Genomic DNA, 20,514 nt, shown 5'->3' on the forward strand with positions numbered 1-20,514 from the left:
TCAATGCGCATCATCAGAAGTAGTGTGTAGGAAAAGAAATATCCAATCGACCATGTTCGGTTCGTTCGTGCTATCAAAAGCTTACCGTACGGGACATAGGTAGAACAAAACAAAAATGATCGTCACTATTAATAACTTCTCCCCGCTTCCTTTTAGTTATGAATTTAATATTTACTCCAAGTTGAAACGGTTACTTGTCTCTAGTTCTGTGGAACATACCCCATCATCCAGCGTCAGACCGTGTCCGTATAGTTCTGACTCTGGGGGAATCTAGACGGGAAACGTTTACCATAAGTGAAGCACGGTGAAGTCACAACAGAGCAGCTGTTGTTGTTGTTGTTGTTGTTGTTGTTGTTGTTGTTGTTGTTGTTTGTGAACTCGTCAACGCAAACGTATTAACATCGCAAGCCCTCACTCGCCCAGTTTCGTTGATGATGATGTTAATATTTCTAGATCAACATTTGAAATAGGCGGAACAACCGATACGCAAATTTCTAGCAATCTAACAACAGCATTTCTTAGTGCAAACTTCCTTTATCGAATGGCATTGTTAGTTTGTTTGGGTGCGTTTTGATTCTCGAGCCATTGTTAACGTTTGGTTGTTCCGCTTATTTCAATTGTTGGTCTAGATTTACACAGAGCGAGCGGCAGAAGACAGAAGCAGCTGTTATCGCCGTTCTGCAGTGAGCATGCCTGGCAAAGGCTGCACCCAACCGCCACCATCATCCGTTGGTGCTATGTGAGCTGTGTTTCTCGTTGTCATTTTGTGGCAAGGGAGTGCAGGATGATGATTATGCTAGTGTCTCCGGACCTGCTCCGCAAATAGCTGTCATGTCACGGGAAGATTAGGGATTTGGAGGAAGAGAGCTGTTAAGTGTATTGGAGGAGAGATTAGCTCGCATTCAAAGAAGCATGTAGCATAGCGATGAAGATAGCCACCGGAAAGGTATTTGAGAGTTGCGGTGCATTATGAAGATATGTGGTTATTGAAGAATCAAAGATGCAACAAATTTACTCGCCTCGAATGTAGTGAAGCTTATTAGCACCTACCGCAGCAGCGGACAACGCATTCCAGAGCCATTTAGTCACAGGCATCGCGATCCGCTCAAAGCGCGAGGTGCAGTTAACGCCGCACGGTCATCAGCTTTCCTAGAATTGATTGATGGGCTTTTAAAAACGAAGAGGATTCCACGCACTTAAAGCCCATCAGTCGCGCGAGCGCTGGAGGAGTTTAATGACCTCCGAACTCACTTCTCACATCCTTTGTGTGGCATATCAATGAGTTCAACTCTTTCTAACCATCTGCTGACTGCTTATTTCCAATTCACACATCTCTCCAGAACCGAGAACAATTTGATTTAATTAGGATTTTTAACGATTCGATCTCGTTTCGATTTATGGACCAAGCTGAAATTAGTACCCATTTTCATGATCCCCCTGTTCTGGATCGGTTTGAAGGTTCCCATGTTTATGTTCCACCTACCGAAAGCGTCGTAACCAATCAATTTAATAAACAGCATTTGATAGTCGTTGTATGAAGCTTATGTGTGTGTATGAGCAGACGCACAGTATGAAGATAAGACAAGATAATCACTCTTTGTGGTCATTCTTCTCAAATTGGTGATGCGGTGGTTGGAGAGAAGTAAGCTACAAAGGCACTGGGCATCGACATTATGCCGATAGATCGTCAATGTTAAGAACTTTTCTGCATTGGTGTTTGTGTATTGTGTGGATTTCAAGTAGGCTTATTTTGGATGATATTCAGATGGATGCTGAGAAGAATTTTATCTTTTTGGTAGTTGAAATGTTGTTTAGAATCAAACTTATCTAATGTCCACATTATTTCCAGCGCTTGAATGCTTCCACAAGAGGTGAAAATCTTATTAAAATCATAAAACCGATAATATTGGAAACGTTGATTTGTCCCTTTGGTCAAATCTATTCCAGTGGGAACTTGGGCTAGACCGCAAAAAAAAGGTGATCATTCATCATCCTTGTGTGTTCTCTAGATTTCAAATTACAATTTCGGAAACCATAGTAGCAGCTATGACAATTATCTTTCACTATAGTTATTTAACTAGATATTGATTTCTATAAGTTCCATCCAGTTGCGGAAAGGTGACTGTATTTCTATGTAGGTATATGGAAATCATGATTTGGTGATTACTTTGGCTTAATCAAACGAATTGTCTTCTCTGTCACCGTGGTCTAAGCCAAGATGAGTATAGGGGGTACTCATATGGTCAGTATAGAATAGATTTATAATGTCCATCATTTACCACAACCTTGGTATCAAACTCCAATCAAAGGATGATTACTTCAAAACGATTGGTACACATTTTGGAGAGCCTTTCGTTGTGTACTAGAGAACACCATCACTCACCACACGCGGTGATTTAATGAGCAGTGTTCGGTGAAACCGGATGGAATTCAATTTTGAAATCTGTGTTAGGGAAATCGCTTTTTGCAGGCAATCGGTGATAATTTTAATTATCATACCAACAGTTGCACATTCATGCAATTTTCAATAGAAACATTTTGAAAACTGATAAAGTCTTAATTTTAACAGATTCGCAGAAAAATTTCCTATCGATTGGCGCATTAATAGTTAAAATCCATCATCTCTGGATCAAAAGCAGATCACTTTTATGCCGCGTCCAACTTTGGTTTTTGAAATTGCCCCAATTTTGCCTCAAAAATGCATGGTATGTTAGATTTAAACATATGGGATCTGACATCTGATTGATGACCTTGACATATGTCCAGAAAATACTCTTTACCAAATTAATGGTGGTCCTTAAAAGGACCGTTGCACAGTTGAGGTTGGTGACCTGTATGGAACGAGGGTGACGCACTTGGCATAGATGGCAAACAAAAAACAACTAAAGTCCGATCAGTAGCGGCGCGTCTTCTTCCTCTTTCGGTGAATGGACGCTCATGTGGGTTGCAGGTCACTGCATGCGGGCAGCCTTTCGTTGTGTACTGGAGAACAATATTCAACACCGACCGGACACCACCACACACGGTGATTCAATAAGCACCGTTCAGTGCGACCGGATGGAATTCGATTTTGAAATCTGTGTTAGGGAAAGCGGTTTTTGCATGAATTCGGTGATCATTTTGAACACCATTGCAAAAGTTGGACATTTGTGTAATTTTCAATAGTGACCTATTGAAAGATAATAAAGTGTTTATTTTAGTAGATTCGTAGAAAAAATTCAAATCGATTGGCTTGTTTAGAATTAAAGTTCATCCGCTATTGACAGAGTTATAGTTGGTGGTATGTTGTCAAAACCTGACCACTTTTCTTAATGCGGTCGATTTTGTTTTTTTTTAAATGACACCCCCAATATGTTGCCGAAAGACGTAATCCTACGCCAAAAATCAATATCTCAGGGTGGCCAGTGAACAGGGAAAATCAGAAAATCCGAAAATTCGATGGTAGAACCGGGAAAAATCAATAAACCCTCATCTTTAACTATAGATTGTATTTTAAATGTTTATGAATGTACATTATTATTTGACGGATGATTTTTCTAGCTGTATTACATTTTCAGAATATCACAGGATTATTCTTAAACTTACCATCAACTTCCCATGGAAATCTCTTCATAATTTACTTGAAATACTCTAAGGAATTCCCTTAAAAATTTCTTAAGAATTTCCTTGAATCCTTAAAATTAATTTGGAACTTTTATGAGAATAAGATTCTTTTGTAATTCTTCTTTGAACTCCATACTCTAACTCAGCGGCTTCTCTTCTGAATTATCCTCTGAAATCTCTTGGATATCTCTTATATTTTTTAAATTCTTTAAAATTATCCTCTATTTGTTACCGAATTATCTTCAACATATGATTCCTTTGATATTTTTTTCGGAAGTTCTTTTCTGAATCTTCCTTAGTAGTCCCAATAAATTTTCTTAAAAATACCGTTTAAATTCGACTTAAAATTATTTTTGAACCGTGATCAGATTTCTTGAAATTCTCCTTAAAATATAGTCTGTTATTCTCTTCGTGATTCCCATAAAAAATTTCCTCAGAATCACCTAGGACTTCAATTCAGAACTCCCTCTCTTCTCCACAGAAACCCCTTGGAACTCATCTTAGGACTTTTTTTTATCCTGAGGGACCTATGGAAACTATCTCTAGTTCTAGGACTTAATCTCAAAAATACCTTGAAATTCTGGTTTGAACACCTTAAGAATTTTCCAAGTTCTTTTCAGAAAACATCCTCATCATTTGTTTGGAATCAACACTTCGATTCCATTTAAATTCTCCCCAAAAGATGTAATTTTCTACAGAATTTTTTAAACAAAATCTATCAGTTTTTAGAAGTCTGAAATGTATATTCTTGTTTGGTTTTAGGAACACATCGCTCGCTCATTGTGTTTTGAGTGACAGCTGCCATCGTCGTCGCCGGGTTTGAATGATTATGACAACAACTTGATCATAAGTGATGTGAGGGGCTCGGTTGCAACCGTTTATACTTAATGAGCAGAATATCGTATATTCAGTACCAAGCTCCTTCACATTATGGAAAAAATAAATAAGCGGCGCCGGTGGTGAGTGGTAAACGTGATTACCTCGCACCCCAGCAGGCCTGGGTTCAATCCCAGTTTTCGTCGCCGGGATGTTCTGAGGCATAACATCTCTTGTCACGCCTTCCTTCGGAAGGGAAGTAAATCCGTTGGTCCCCGGTTCATGAGTTGATGGGTCGATAGGTAGGGTCCAGGTGTGGGAGCTGCCTCCCTGGCGTCGGTAGCATTAGATCGACGGAAAACAAATCAAGGAAAAAAAATGTGATAAAATGCAATATAAATTGATCGAATCTGGTACGTGAGAGAAAAGTTACATGCGGAATAATAGGAAGAGCGCTGATCGGAAACCATTATTTGACTCGTCCAGTGAGGATCTAGTTGAGACTTCCGACGGCATTGAACTGTAATAAAAGCAACTCGATCGGTGACTCGCTATATGGGGCTCGATTGCCTAGTAGTAACCGTTTTTGCTTGCCCCGTAACGTGAGTAGATCACCTTTTCGTAGTATGTTACGGGATGTAAGATCTACCACCGATTCCTAGTCTTGTCTACTTCAAACTAGGGGAACATGAATTTTCAGTAATCCAAGGAACACATCTTAGTCCTTGTTATTTTTTATGCCTTGTTGATAGTGATAAGTCCTCGGGTTGCCTTGACCGAGGATGATCTTGAAACAAGGAAAAAATGAATTAGTTAGTCTTCACTTATGTGATTCCTAATCTTCTATTCGTTGTTCCCTAGTTTGAAGTGGTAAGACTACGGTTCTGATACATGGTCATTATCGGTGTCATTGCTTGTTTTTGTTGCTAAGGAATCCAATTTTGATTGACAAAGGAGCGCGCCTTTGGATGGTGTTTCAACACTCCGAAGGGTAAATAGTGAGACCTTTCAATTATAAACGATTCCTTGCGATGAAGACAAGAATGACAACTGTATCAAAACCGAATACTTCATCATTTCTCAATAGTGATGTAGTAATACGACATGCACTAAACTAAGGACACGGGATATACTACAATAGATCAAATTTCTAATCGCAGTGGTTTTATGTCCCGAACAGAGGAAAAAAAAAACTTTTTGCTTACAGAGTAGAACACTACGGGTTTGTTCCAAAGCTCCTTATAGAGCTATTATAGAGTTCTTAGTCCCGCAATGCATTCAAACAAGCACATCACTTACCATGGTGAATCTTGATCCTCTAACATAAATTCCCTTCCTATGATAGATGTAGATCCGTTGTTGATCATAGAAATACTGATTTTTCAAAACTTTGCACAATGAGATTGGATTTCTAATCCCAAGCCCTCATTGTGCATTGTGCAAATTTTGTTGGATCTGGTCAATCACGGAGTTGCAAATACGAATTGTACTGGTCAATAAATTATGAATCTATCTCAACAAACATTTTGCCAGCATAAATGCTCCATAAGATTTTCTTCAAGCTGAATAGCCTGCTTTTTGCTTGAATAAAGTGTTGTACATTGTGCATTGCTATTAGACTTCCAGCCCCCCTTCTGTTGATCATTCTAATTCAGGTACCTAGTTCAATATTGGCAAGATCAAGTTTAGTCGTGTACATAATTTGCATGTTTTCCACTGGTAATAAATAATGCTTAATCATATCAATGATTGATGATGCAAGTCCTAAATAAACGTCCTGAATCCATTTGATAACACAGACAACCCTATCCCAGCATCTCAATCGCCTTCTCGTCTACGCGAACCACCGATTCCGTAGCCTGCCAATACTTTGCCAGTCATCAATGGTGAATAGCACTTCCTATTTTCGTTGCTGGTAAGGTGGAAAGGAATATCAAAAACAACAGCTCCGGCTGTAGAAAAAAAAATCGATTCAATTTCCCATCCACAGTAGCTGCTGCGGCTTACGACGATACCGAAAGTGGTTAACCCTATGTCAGTTGATTATTTTTGTGCTGGTTCGGTGTATGATTTTACTGGTGAAAAGGGTTCAGGCCAGTGTTGGAGCCCGAAGCGATACGAGAGTGTTAGTGTTTACGTGTGGTAAGACCAGATTTTATGACGTCGTGGAAATAATTAAGAAGAATAGACGTATAATTTTATGTGCTCTGCGTTCTATAAAATCTCATTTATACTTTACGCTTGAGTGAGTGCTGTGCCGCGCTACCTACACTCCTAGGTCTGGGCAATAGATAACAACCCGCTCGACAGAGTGGCTGGGAAGAGCGAAGAAAGGTTTAAGTATACCTAATGAATAATGGTGATCGTTAATAGAACAGCTCGCGCACTGCTTTGGATGTGCTTTTCCCATAGTTTGGAGATATGTAGGACTAATGCGTGACAATGAACGATACGAATGGGGATGTTAATTGGATTCCTTATAGAATTAATGTATAGCTGTAATGCTTGAAACCTTTCTCGACCATCGATGTCCGGGAACTTCTTAATCGTTGGTATAACATTTTACAGCATTCATAAATGGCACTGTCGTGTTTACCGCGGATGGAGAAGCGCCCCATTTCCGGTAGCCTATCTTAACCGTTTGCCGCCTGTTCGACACCTCGCGGAGCACTAATCCGTCGGCCACGGCCGTATCGAAAGGCTTCTTCAAGCGAAGGCACGTGACGACACGCCAACATGATATGCTCGAACTCTGGCGGCCTGAATTCCTATTCGAGTCAGTAGTCGCCGTTGCTGCTCGTTAAATGGCACATATTTTGACTGCCATTTACTGAGGGAGATGCGCGAGCGAGTGACGGGAAAAAAGATGGGAAGTAACCATCAAATGGAGGAAAATTCTGTCACGTACGAATACGTCGGCTGCCTTAGTGGCAGTTAAGGTAGGGTGAGTTTTTATAGGTCCGCCAAAATGTAATGAGCATGGAGCATGATGACACTGTCCGCATATGGGAATACTGTACGGTGTTGGGTGTTATGCGTGCGCTATGAAACGACCACCGGGAATTTAGGGGCTGGTGTCATAACGTACATTGATGACCTAGCAAGGAAGTACATTTGGATGAATTTCATATACTCTCATAGCATTTTGTTGTTTTGTTGTGCGCGTTATTAAACTCATGATTTGATTCATACATTATTAGATGGGCTGTACACAGTTTTCTTCTCAAGAAGTGCATCAACTACAAAACCCAAGCAGCACACTTCCATCGAAATAAGTTGCTGCAACTTGATTGTGACTGGAATGGGTTGCACACAAGTAACCACGATTGTTCAGTAACAAATGTGCTGCTAGGGAAGGAGATTTCTTTTCTCCACACGCGGAAGAAAAATTCAAGATTTTATCCAGTTATAGATCGTAACTCTGCAAACAATTATCAAATTGATGCATTTCTTGACTAAGAAAACTCTCAATTAGTACTAAATTTGAGTAGAAATGCTGATCCGGGAAAACCAGGAGGCCTGGAATTTTTAGTATTTCTTCGTGCTTGGAATTCTTAGTATGAGAGTTCAGTTTTGAACCCCTTCGGATACGGTTGTGTTTTAAGTTTGCTCTCTGTTCTGTGCGAGCGTTCGCTTTCATAGTTTACGGCTGCTTTTGCCTGATTAGCGCTGGCGCTCTGCTTCTCGGATGGGGTTATACGTGTGTGATTGGTGGTTTGCTCGCTTTCTGGGAAGATTTAGAATCGAGAAAGAAAACGTGATTCGTCATGTTTGCAAGCATCAGAAGAGATGTTGCTATCTGCGTTGTTTTTTTTTCTTCGCTTGTGCTCCCTTTACACAAATTTATGGCATCGCGAATGATAGTTTTTATTTATTTATTTATTTATTTGTCGTCAATCAGTGTAGATCGTTTTACAATTGTTGTATTAAGTGCTATTTTTACAATTTTGTATTTGTTTATATTTTTATAATATGTCTTGAGAACAAGTTTAAAAAAATTACTTCTAGCTGACGTTATGCGAGGAATTAAAATATTGCTTTAATTTGGTTTTTTTCATTGTAAAGTCAATGTTATCGCAGTGCTTATTATATGTGTCCATCATTTGGTTCAAGGGTCCAAATTTAGCATAATTCGTACGATGACGATTTGTAGCAAATATATTTCTATTTCGTAAATGCCTAGAAGTTGTATATAAATTTAAGGATGACAATAGTTCTATTGAATCAATGCGATGTGATGCGATATCGTTTACGAATGAAATCATAACAAATTCACGACGCTGTGTAAGATGGAAGAGGAAATACCGTCTAACCTAACTTGCGGAGTGCATACAATAGAAACTGCTGTTGAACGGACTCTATTCTTTCTTCGTGTGTGATTGAAAAAGGAGACCAAACTATGCTGCAATATTCTAATATCGACCTTACATAAGCAATGTACAATATTTTTATCGTATACGGATCGTGAAAGTTATAACAGAAACGTTTTATGAAACCAAGCATGTTGTTAGCTCTGTTAATAATTGTGTTATAATGATCTGTGAAAGTAAGTTTTGAGTCTAAAATAACACCTAGATCCCTGAGTCTATCACACTTTTGAACGATCTGGTTTCCTAAAGTGATTGTTATATCGGGTAGGATTCGATTTCTACTAATGGTAATAACATTTTATGTATTTAATTGTAGCAGGCGTTTTTGGCACCATGTATGGAATATCTGTATTTCCTCTTTGAATGTGATGATGTCTTTGGCATCTTTTATTTCAAAAAAATTTTTTAATGTCGTCAGCATAGATTAGAACTTTTAATTTCTTAATAATGAAAGATATGTCATTGACGAAGAGAATTAATAAAAGCGGACCTAAATGGGAGCCTTGAGGAACTCCTGAAGTGACATCAACGGGATTGGATGTCTTTCCTTTGTATTTTACTATTTGATGGCGGTCAGTTAAATATGATTCAAGCCACTTGAGGAGTGCGTAATGAATTCCCATTTTTTTAAGTTTAAAAAGAAGCATGGGTATGTCAATTCGATCAAACGCTTTGCTGAAATCTGTATACAACACTTCTACATGGTTTCCGTTATCCAATTATCCAATCGTTAATTTCAGTTTATTTACGCGTTGTACGATTTTATTAGCGGACGTGTATATTTTCTCTCTTTTGTCTGCGTTTGTGAGCAGAAGCACTCGATGCCTCTCTAATCGTTCTATGATGGTATTGTTGATCAGATGTACTCCAAGCCCCGGAGATTCAGCGCATTCTCTGCTGCGAATCCTGCAGCTAGCTTCCAATTAAGTAGCGCAGGCGAAAGAGTGGGTTATGGCCTCAATCCTTGACACTTTTTTTTAAATGAATCTAGTGTTAATTCTTAAAAAATCCAAGCTTCAGTCACTTAACTTTTTGTTTACTTCCCTATCTCAACACTTTTTCGATGAATTACTTTTTACTTTTCATTGCGATTTTTTTTTTATTCAGTTCCATCCTAGATCGAATCTGGTTGTTTCTGACAAACGTTAGTTTGCTCGTTTGTTTTTAAAACTTACCTCAGGTTGAAGTTCACACTGATAAAAAGTTCGGTTTCACACTGGGTTGGAACTGGTTCCAAATTATTTCTTCAGAACTTATCCTAGCATGTCTTTAGAACATTATCAAGGATTTCTTAGGATCATCCCAAAATGTCTATAGTCTTACTTCCAGGATTCGTCTCAATAATCTTATGATTTTCTCCGGTATTCTCTTTAAATTCTCTCAATAACAATTTCGACATTCTGTGTAGAATACGTCAGGATTTCCCTCAAGAAAATTCTTGAAGTCAACTTAATCTGTTTAGTTTTGAAAATCTCTCCATGGAAATGTTTTTAAATTCCCATGAAATGTTCCTCAAACATCTCTTGGAATGCCCATTTGAATTTAGAAACTCTAGAATTTTAGGAAGAAGATCGTGACCGCGATTTCTTTGCATTCATTTCTAAAATGTCTAACAACATTTCTGTCAACCAATTATCTCAACATGAAGTCCTCAATGCACTAAAAAAACTTAAACGGGTCGAAAGGATCCGGATCTGACTGCATTGCACCCATATTTTTGAAAAACCTTTCTGGAGAACTCGCATTTCATCTACAGCGTCTTTTCAACATGTCTCTGAAAAATGGAAAATTCTTTGAAATTTGGAAATAGGGTAGAGAACTACTTCGGCCTAATCGCCCATTTTGGGCCTATCGAGCAGAAAACTTCAAATAAATCCATGATTTCAGAGTAAACATGTCAATTATGCGTTTGGTACGGTACTTTAGTTAATAAGCTACCAAATGAATTCAATAAGAACGCGTGATATGAAGGTTTGCACCCATTATTTCCAAAAACAGAAGAAGCGCTCCGACCGAATCAATTTTTATCTTCGTCCGATAGACCGAAGTGAATTCATTGGCGTTTCAATGGCGTCTCAATGCGTTAGGCCAAGTTTAGAATCCGTAGGCTGAGTTTGGCGTCAAAAAGCAGTGTGAGACTTTTTATAATATCTCAACGATTGGTTTTTCTTTATCAAATCTTACGGTACATACGGAAAGGTAAATAAATTTGCCGTCAGTAATAATAACATTCCGTTTGCTGCTAAACTGCGCTAGATTAAGAAAGACTAAGTGTGGGTTGTGCTTAAGGCTGGAAATGGGGAGCTATTGGTACCTATTTTCAAATCAGGCGCGAAATACGACATTGGAAATAATCGTGGAATTGCTATTATTTCTTGCATTTCAAAACTTTTTGAATCAATCTTAAATGACAAAAAAAATCAGCAGGTGAAAAATCTAATTACAACTAAACAGCACTGCTTTTTTAAAGGTCGCTCTAATCTTCTAGAATATGTATCTTTCATTCTTAACGTGATGTGCAAGCACGTTGAAGCACTATACACCGACTGCAGTAAAGCATTTGACCGCATCGACATACCATTATTAATCCTCAAATTGCAGAAAATATGAATGGAGCCTGGACTTTTGAATTGGCTGCAATCATACCTAACACATCGTAAACAAATAGTCCGCTTTCAAAATAAACTTTCAGAACCAGTTTTAGTTAGCTCTAGGGTACCCCAGGCTTCTCATTTAGGCCCACAACTTTTTATGTTGATAGATGATGATAGTGGTTTACCACCCATTGTAGCACGGAAACTAAGTCCGACAGCAGTGGGCTCTCTTCTCTGTTTGTCTTGATCCTCTGATTGTCCTCAACATGTCGCTGTATGAAGGACCAAAAACGGATTGGGTAGATCGATAGGCAAAGTCGCCTATACGCATCTACGAAACAATAAAGAATCTCCTTCCAGCAACTTGATCAACCAATTGGTCAAAAAGACAAGCCCCCAAACAGGAAGATGCCCCAATGAGTGGGGAGAAGAGCCCGCCCTTTATCCACGAAATGTTATCAACAGGGAGTTGGCATTCCTACTCTCCCCGTCAAAATCGCTTCAATCGGGTGCCCTGTTGGACCGTCCCTTTCCTTTTATATATGTAGGTATATACGAGTTGATTGTTATGATTATTATCAATAATACTTACATTTCGATGAAGATCGTGCTACTTATTTTACCTTTTTTGTGATACTCATCATCACAGAATACAACCTTGAATCGTAGACCAGGTCCATCAACAATACACTCGTTTCGAGAAGGGGCGCATGGCCATCTTCTTCTTCTTCAGGTTCGCTCACCACCCGGAATGAAGGCTCGGTGCGGTTAGTAATATCAAACGAAAAAGAGATACAACCAGGATTAGTTTTTTGAAGTAATAGTTTCATCTGAATACCCAACTAACCATATCTCAGTGACATTGTCTCAGTCTGAACCTACATTTAAAGTTATTTTGTGATTATATGGTTACTTTGGTACTCACATGAAATGTTGTGCAAGTACCACAAGTTCAACAACGCCCAACTATGGACAGCTCAATGTTAATACCATTTACTCTTTGAATTAGCGTACACCAACATGATAATCTTCTAAGAAACACCTAAGAATGTATAGGGATAAAGCTGAAAAATACAGTTTTAACTGATGGTACTTTATAAACATCAAACTGTCCAATGTTGGACCCTGCCAACCAGCGTTGCCAGTATTCCAGATTTATCTGGATTTTCCAGATTTTCAGTTGTCTTGCCAGATACACAGACAGACCACGTATATTTCCAGATTTTTAAAATATGTTCCAGATTTTCCCAGATTTTTATAAACAAATTGCTTTCAAAATTGATTTACCCTCTAATAAAAAAAAAGTAAACTTACTACTTTAATTATTAAAGGCCATCAACGTTGACAATGATTGCAACATCGCTCATGGAATTGTTACAACATGTTTGCATGTTAATGGGCTGCAGAATCATGAAAAATGAGACATTTCCTAAAGATTATTGGCTGAAAAAACCCTTAATATTTTTTTAAAACATGGGGCCTGGATTATTTTTGGTTTGATTTTGGCTATAATTGATTTTTTTGGAATCCTGGATTAGAAAATCAAAAGTTCAATATGCGGGAATTTACATAATTTTGCAATTTAGAGAAATCAAAAACTGTTCGGGATTGAAAACAATACATTGAGCATTGGAAAATTAGCAAGGATTGAATCTAGACTACTACCAGGATTTTGAAGTATGTTCTTGAGATTTTTGAGGATTTAATTTAAGAATTTAAAAGGCATTTTTTTAAGTACCCTTGAATATTGAGTTAGAAGTTTGAATTACTTTAGGATTCTGAATTGCCTTAGAATTTCATAATTTTAAGTATAGCGTGAAATGAAATCCTTGTGAAATCCTTGTGAAATCATAAGAGGATTTCAAGTTTATTCTGAGTAGAGTTCCATAACTCTGATGACAATTGCTTGGCAATTTTGCGAAGAAATTAAATATAATTCGGAAGAGAAGTCATAGAAAATTCTTATGATGATACTTAAGGAACGTTGATGGCAAATTCAAGGAAATGCTGGGAGAATTTGTATGGAAATCTGGGAGGAATACAATGAGTATGCTGATGCAAATCGTGAAAATAATTTCAATGGAATTCTGTCCAAGGTTTCTAGGGAGATTCATTTTAGTTAAATTTTAAGTAAGAGTGTAACGGTCATTCTGAAGAGTGAAATTTTCAACAATATTCTAAGCGAATTTCATCGAAAAATTTTTGACAAAATAATGCGAATTGTTGGGAATTATTACCAGTTTGAGGGAATTGTGGAACTGTAGAATGATATCTAAGATATTACAAGAGATAATGCGTACCAAGAGAGTTTTCCTGCACTGAAAATATATTTTCGTTAATACTATTACGCTCATTTCATAAATATGGGTTTCGTAGATAAAACAAATATATCCCTAATTGTGCAAAACATTCGTATTGCATGTTTCAAGCTACAATGCCAACATTACGCATAAAATATACGAACTTTATTTCGTACATTCGCTCCGACGTGGAGTAAAACGTCAAAAAACGTAAACTAATGCAATCAAGTCAAACAAAAGTAGTGAAAAGTTTCCTTAGTGCGTGAACACAAAAGTGCAACCAAGTGTAAATGTCGATGGTTCCAATTATATTCCGTGACTGGTGGGATGACATCAAGGATACTGTAATACGTACTTCTTGAATTCAAGACCAGCACTTTGGTAACGGAATCAACTCGGATAAGTTGACAACGGTAATTTATCAAGATATTTGTCGAATATTCCACTTCAGTGACACTTAAACTTCATTGTTTTATTTCCTCTCTCAGGTATTGGCGCTCGATCAGGACATTGGCAAAAGTTGATGGGTAACCTATTCCATCAAATTCGGTCACGGGAAGGCGATACAATTCCGCATCGACGGGAATCAAACTTCACGGTCGGCCCTTCAGAACCTTAGGTGGACCATGTATATTCGAATGAGGCTCAATTTCAGCATCAGCCCAACAGGAAATCGGTCGTCGGTCAATAAGGACCTATGAAGACCATAAATAGGATGTTGTGTGTGCAGTTTACAGCTAACAGAAATGTCGATAAAGTCTTCCTAAAACAGCATCATCAGCATCGAGAAGAAACAGGACGAGCAAGGTTGCGTTTCGAGTTATCACATTCGGTGCAACATCCTTCGGTTAAGCCACAACGCCTTTAAGATCAAGTCTCTGAATTCTATTTTAATTACCTTGCCCTAAGAATAATAATTGTAACTGTTGTTTTTAAGAAGAATAAATAATTTTCGTTTGTGTTTACTGTAAACATTGTTTTGACGGGCAAATTTGCATGAGTCAAACGAATTCGAAAAAAATACGAATTGATTTCGTTCGTTCGTTTCGTATATAACACGAAAGCCAGAGAGACGGTTTTATTCATCTACGAAATGTTCGTACAATGTATGCATGATGTTTTATTGGTAAACGAATATTTCGTGCTATTTACAATGCTTGTACTTCTTGTCACGAATAATTCGTATTTATTTTATGATGCATTCGTAAAATACAAGAATGTTACGAAGTGAATGATTTTTATAATTAAACAAAACTAGATTCATACATAGTACGAGTCTATTTCGTTGCAGATAACAACGAAAAGATTCGTGGAATAAACGAGCGCTTTTGTTATATGTACTAAATTTTATTTTCAGTGTGAGAACCCCTAGAATGCTGTTGAAAAAGTTTGAAGATTATCAAGATTATTTTAGGAGAATCCAGAAAAGAAGTATGATGGAATTCTAGGATGATTCAAAGGGAACTCTGAAAAAATGACGAAGATATCCTGTAAAAAGTTCCAAGTAAATTCAGACCAGCAAAAAAATTTATGATCAGAGACCCAGAAAAAAAAATATAAATTCCAGAATTTAGAATCATTTCAAGATCCTGAGACTTCAAAAATGACGCTTTCAGACTTTCATTTGAGTTATATAATAAAATTATTCATTGGCATAAAATTATTCGTAATGCTCATGCGAATAGTGGAGTTACCCGTAGTTTAGGTAAAATGTTTGTGAGTACCACGATGTGAGGCTTTGGTTCTCACTTCAGCCAGGTGAATTTTTCATAAAATTAAAATTGCCTACTGGTTTACTAGGTGTTGTATGTTGTCAAGAATTAAATTGTAAGTCTGATCAACCTCAGGGTAATATTAGAATAGTTCAGAACTAATGACATCTTTCAGACATATTCTGGTACTGCATCAAATAGTAAGGGCTACTATTATTCTTCTATTATTCTATTATTATGTTGATCATCAATGTCATCAAAGTTGCTTGATTCTTTGCTTCTCACACTTTTTAAAAAAGTTACAGTTTAAAAATATTTTCTGCAGTATTTTAACTCATTTTTTGAAATTCTGTGTACTAGATATTTGAACTTTTAGGCACACCATGCCAATACTTTTCAACTTTTAGATGATTTTAGCAATGCTAACTATTTGCTTTATATAATTTATTTAAACATGTAATTTATAACCATTCTAGTACCTTACATAAATTCCAGATGATTATACTGACCTATTTTTACGGGAGATTGGCACATCACTTTGATTTCAATAGTATTATGTTAAAAAGAGGATTTTTTTGAGCATTCCAGATTTTTCCAGATTTTATATTTTACCTGGTCGAGATTTTTCTGAAAATGACCTGGCAACGCTGCGTGCCAACACACGGTGCCTGCACGGTAATGTGGGCCGTCAGAATGGTTCATCGGTTGCGAAGTGAAGTGCTTCTCAAACCGAAGCGATACATTTATCAATTTTTCAACGTTATCCTAACGTAAACTTAATATTATCACCTATATGCCCGTTCTCGCCCGAAACACATGCACCACACAAAATCAAATAAAAATATTTCTGTAAGACAAACACGTCCAGAAATAAACGAGAATATGGGTGTATATCATCGAAAATACTTGCATTTTACTCAGGCACTTTTGAGCAAACTGCAATCACTCTCTCCATTTCTTTTTATGTTGTACTTAAATGATATTTCCTACATACTTAAAAAATAAAACTGCAAAGAGGGAAGTCGAGAAATTTTCCAACCCGAAAAATTGTTAGACCGGACCAGGAATCGAACCCAGCCACCTCCAGCATGGTCTTGCTTTATAGCTACGCCTTTACCGACTGAGCCAAGGAAGGCCCCAAAGACCTTTTACAATTGTTTAATTAATCGATTGTTTTCTCTCTCTTTTTCCAGGTACGTTTTCTTCGTCTTTTTCACATGGATCGATTAATGCCTCGACAAATATTCAAGGTAACGAGCGGAAGTTACATCTACAGTATCCAGTACGCTTTCTAGCACTATCAATTATACTCTCCGGTTTTCAACTGGTTCTGTCGTTGCTAGACCGATACACAAATATTTGAGTTAAGGGAAACGGCTCTAATGTAGGCCTATGGATCTAAGATTGGGCCCATCGCTAAAAATCTGATATTTATCAATGGATATTTTGGTCGCTATTGAAAATTTAGTCGATTGCTGAATTTATGTATGGGCCGAAATTAGGGGCATTTAGGCCGACGTTACATCCATTTCTCCTATTTCATGTATATTTTTTTTTTTGATTTCACTAAATGGTCTAATGAAGGCCTATGAATTATATCTGACTAAAAATAAATCTTCTCTTTTGGACTACGTGTGCCAATTATGGCCTTAGGGATATTGGTTGAAGATTTTATTTGTGATTTTATGGCAAAATATATGTTCTAACCTTGTAACTTTGTAAATTAAAAGATTACTTGGGCAAAAGCAACTGATAGTTTTCTTTTGAGTTTCTATTTCTATACATTTTTGATTATTTGTCTTGTTTACTTTGTTATTTTAAAATATTATTCTTTATGGTTTTCATATATTTTTTTATTTTTCAAAATAGCTTTTTAAGGGAAAAACGTCGCATTTGTTTATTGCGTTCAGTGTTTGTTTTTATGTTTATGTAACATTCTTCTCTTCAAACTACGCGTTAATTCCTACAAGGATCGGTTTTCCGATTGAGCTACCTGCAGGCCGTAATAAAAATAAAACAATTTTTTTTCTAGAAGTTGCTTATATCATTCCATTTATTGATCTGCGCATCGATGTAGGACCGCGCATTGTCCTAAGGGATGTTCCCCATTACAAGTAATGATTACAGTTGTTTGCCAATTAAAAATCTCACACTCACACGCTTACAAATTGTCGTCTTTTTCTTACGTTAAATCAACTCTTCAATTCGCTTACTGCTAACACCTGGGATCCTCTTCCTTGGGCTCGGGCAGGTTTGTTTGTGTATCGCTGTCTGAATTTGGTTTATTAATTTTTGGTTGCAATGCTGTAGTTTTCTCGTTTATAAATTTACAATGCCAGCTGTCGCCGTTGCCCTGCGATCGTCACTAAATCGATGATCGATCAGGACTTCGTGGAAACTGCTGGCGGGAGTCGCTAACTGTGGCCACTTTTGAGTTTTGGTTGTCTTCGTTAAATAACAGGTAATATTTAATAGCACTAGCAATAATTTATCGACGCCGATGGTGATAAGTTAAAATAAATATTAATTTACAAAGGGACTCGTTGCTTTCTTCTATGTTTATGTTGCTTTCGTGGTTTGTTCCGGATTGATCGGATCGAGTTGAGTTTACATGGTACCGTACTGCTGCTGCTGTTGCTGCTGCTGTTGTTGTTGTTGCTGCTGTTGCTGATCGTAGTAGTACCGGTAAGGGTCAACACTGGCGGCCATCTTGGCTGGGTTGCGGACTACGTAGGCATTTCGTCTGCAGGTGGGAAGGACAGGGTGTTTATGAGTTAGTGCTTCCAGAGAGGGGAGGTAATGTTTGGTTTAAGATATTACCTGTTGTCATGTCCGGCATGAACCTGGAAGCTGGTTTCCTCATGGCGATCGTGGGCGAAGATCTTTTTTAGGGCCAGGATACCAGCGATGGTGAGGGCAACCTTCGAGATGACCAGAGCCTTACCGGCGACAGCAGCCAGAACCTTAAGACCGATTGGTCCGGCAATTCCCATGGCGGTCAGGACGGCAGCGATGATGTAGCGGTGGTGTTTGTTCTGACTTTTTCCACGGGCAGCAGCTCCTTCCTGCTGTTGCATGTCAACGCGCAGAGAGTGTGTCTGGAAGAACTTGTTCAGCTTGGCCAGGATCGAACGATCGACCTCGCCAAGACCGCTCAGAGCGCGGGCATCGGACAGTAGCGGGATGCTCACGTTTTCGGCAGTCTTCTGCTTGACCAGTGACACTCCGTCCAACAGTTGGACCGATTCCTGTGGGTAGATGGTAGAGTTAGTTATGTGTTGCAATCAATTCTAGTAAATGCAGTTTTTTTTCTCATGGCTTGGGCATAAACACTCTGATAATTTTGAGAGCGGAGTCACTGACCATTTAGTGCAATTTAGTCACCACTGTAACATTCAACTACAATGTTCATCGTCTATTAAATCACTCACTGACCGAGTATCTACCGTTAGCACTATTAACATCCCGGAACACCTAATCTCCCCTTCTTCACAAACTCACCATATCAACAGCGCGCGAGATGGCAGTCAGGGCCTTGCCCTTGAGGCAACCGGTGAAATCTTGCTTATCCTGGCAGTCATCGTAGACCTTCTGCAGCACACTCAGCTCACCAGTGAACCAGCTATTCTCGTTCTTCTGCCCGACGCGGGTCTGGCCGCGTGTCGTGGCGCACAGTGCGGAGGTGATGAATGAGGCAAGCAATAGATATTCCAACACGGTGCTTCGGCGTGACATTTTGTTTCTGTTTGCTGGGTGGCACTTGAGAATCACAATTCACAACTGTATCTCTCAGAAAGTCCCTTGATCACTTCCACGCACACGTTCTCTCACACAACCGTTCCGAAAGTTCGCGATGATTTATCCCAAAACTTCACTGCTGCTACTACTGGGCACTGCACTTAATCGATTGCAATCCGTACTGATACTGACTTAGACAATTGATATGCATCTGCTTTTAAAGTACACTGAATGCTCTGTTTAATCTTGGCCGAGGCTCCCTATGTGCTCCGGGGGGTGGTATATGCCTTGTGTGGGTATGTATCTTATGTTTCGAGTGCAGCACAACATATTTTCACATTTTTCATTTTCGACGCGATCGACGCGCAATTTTCTTTTCTTTTCCCTTTTTTTCCATTTCACTTGCGGGCGTTTGCGTTTCTGCCTGGGCCGTGGACATGCAATTTTCCGATGGTTTTCCCTCCCGCTCGCATCACCCACTATCATCGCTCGGTTATCCACCGTCGATCGTTACCGCTGCCGTTGGTGGTCGTTTGCTTCCGATTTGTTGGGCGAAAAATGTTAGCAAATTAGTAGAAGGTAGACATGGGCAGTGTTGTTTGTGGTTTGATTTTTTTTTCTTGCTGTGGAGCTCCTGTTTGCTTCTTAGTCGAAGCCGTCAACCTCGGACGGGCGATGGATAGTGAAGGTGTAAAAGTTGAATGAATTGTGAGTTTTTTTTTATGAAAGTAACACAACTGGGTGATAAGTGATGAAATTTTTGGACATAATATTCTAAAATTTATAAAAGGACATTCATGCTAAAAAAAAATGTGTGCCTTCTGTTTTCAAGCTATGTAGTTAAAATACAGTGTATCTCAAAATTGATCGTACATCTGAATGGGCAATTAAAGGGTGTCCACGATGAAATTGCTACACACAAAATTGATTCGCAAAATTCGAGTTTTCATCCGATTGCCATCAAATTTTCAGGGATTGAGAAATAACTATTAAACTTCATTTTACCATTTTACTCGTATTATATTTACAGTCCATACGCAAATTCCCGCACCTTGGCCTTAACCCCGACCATAAGATTCTGCACAACCTGTGAATCAACCGTTTTTTGCATGTAAACCCATACTTTCTTCAGTTCCCTTGACTGTCTTCACTACCTTAGGTCGTTTAAGAAGGTGCTGCTTCATAATCGCCCAGTACTTCTCGATGGGGCGGAGCTCCGGAGTGTTGGGAGGGTTGAACATTTTCGGCACGAAATTGACCTTATTGTCCGCATACCACTTCAGCACGTCCTTGGAGTAGTGGCATGAGGCCAAATCCGGCCAGAAGATTGTTGGGACGTTGTGGGCCTTCAGGAGAGGAAGCAGCCGCTTCTGGAGGCACT

At 38.6% G+C, this 20,514-nt stretch overlaps 2 protein-coding genes across 5 annotated transcripts in view; one reads left to right on the forward strand and one right to left on the reverse strand.

Moving 5' to 3' along the window:
• Positions 1-20,514, forward strand: part of nmo (serine/threonine-protein kinase nemo) — a 288,733-nt gene that overhangs the window by 60,485 nt on the left and 207,734 nt on the right. The window lies entirely within an intron of this gene.
• LOC135714240 (uncharacterized) lies at positions 17,295-19,987 on the reverse strand. Its single transcript, XM_065237575.1, has 3 exons — positions 18,897-19,987; positions 18,216-18,643; positions 17,295-18,138 (listed from the first exon to the last, which is right to left on the reverse strand). Exons 1-3 carry the CDS (start codon positions 19,128-19,130, stop codon positions 18,003-18,005), a joined length of 798 nt encoding a protein of 265 aa, XP_065093647.1. The 5' UTR covers positions 19,131-19,987; the 3' UTR covers positions 17,295-18,002.

This window comes from Ochlerotatus camptorhynchus, unplaced genomic scaffold (assembly GCF_037179485.1).
Source record: "Ochlerotatus camptorhynchus isolate MF236.1 unplaced genomic scaffold, CSIRO-AGI_Acam_v1.1 ptg000631l, whole genome shotgun sequence".
Lineage (NCBI taxonomy): Eukaryota > Metazoa > Arthropoda > Insecta > Diptera > Culicidae > Ochlerotatus > Ochlerotatus camptorhynchus.

What these genes read in the sequence shown, in the direction of transcription:
- LOC135714240 (XM_065237575.1), bottom strand. Translation starts at nt 19,130, where the DNA reads ATGTCACGCCGAAGCACCGTGTTGGAATATCTATTGCTTGCCTCATTC. An exon ending in TCTCGCGCGCTGTTGATATG is followed by an intron (nt 18,644 to 18,896) that starts GTGAGTTTGTGA and finishes ATCTACCCACAG; the next exon opens with GAATCGGTCCAACTGTTGGA. An exon ending in CATGCCGGACATGACAACAG is followed by an intron (nt 18,139 to 18,215) that starts GTAATATCTTAA and finishes TCCCACCTGCAG; the next exon opens with ACGAAATGCCTACGTAGTCC.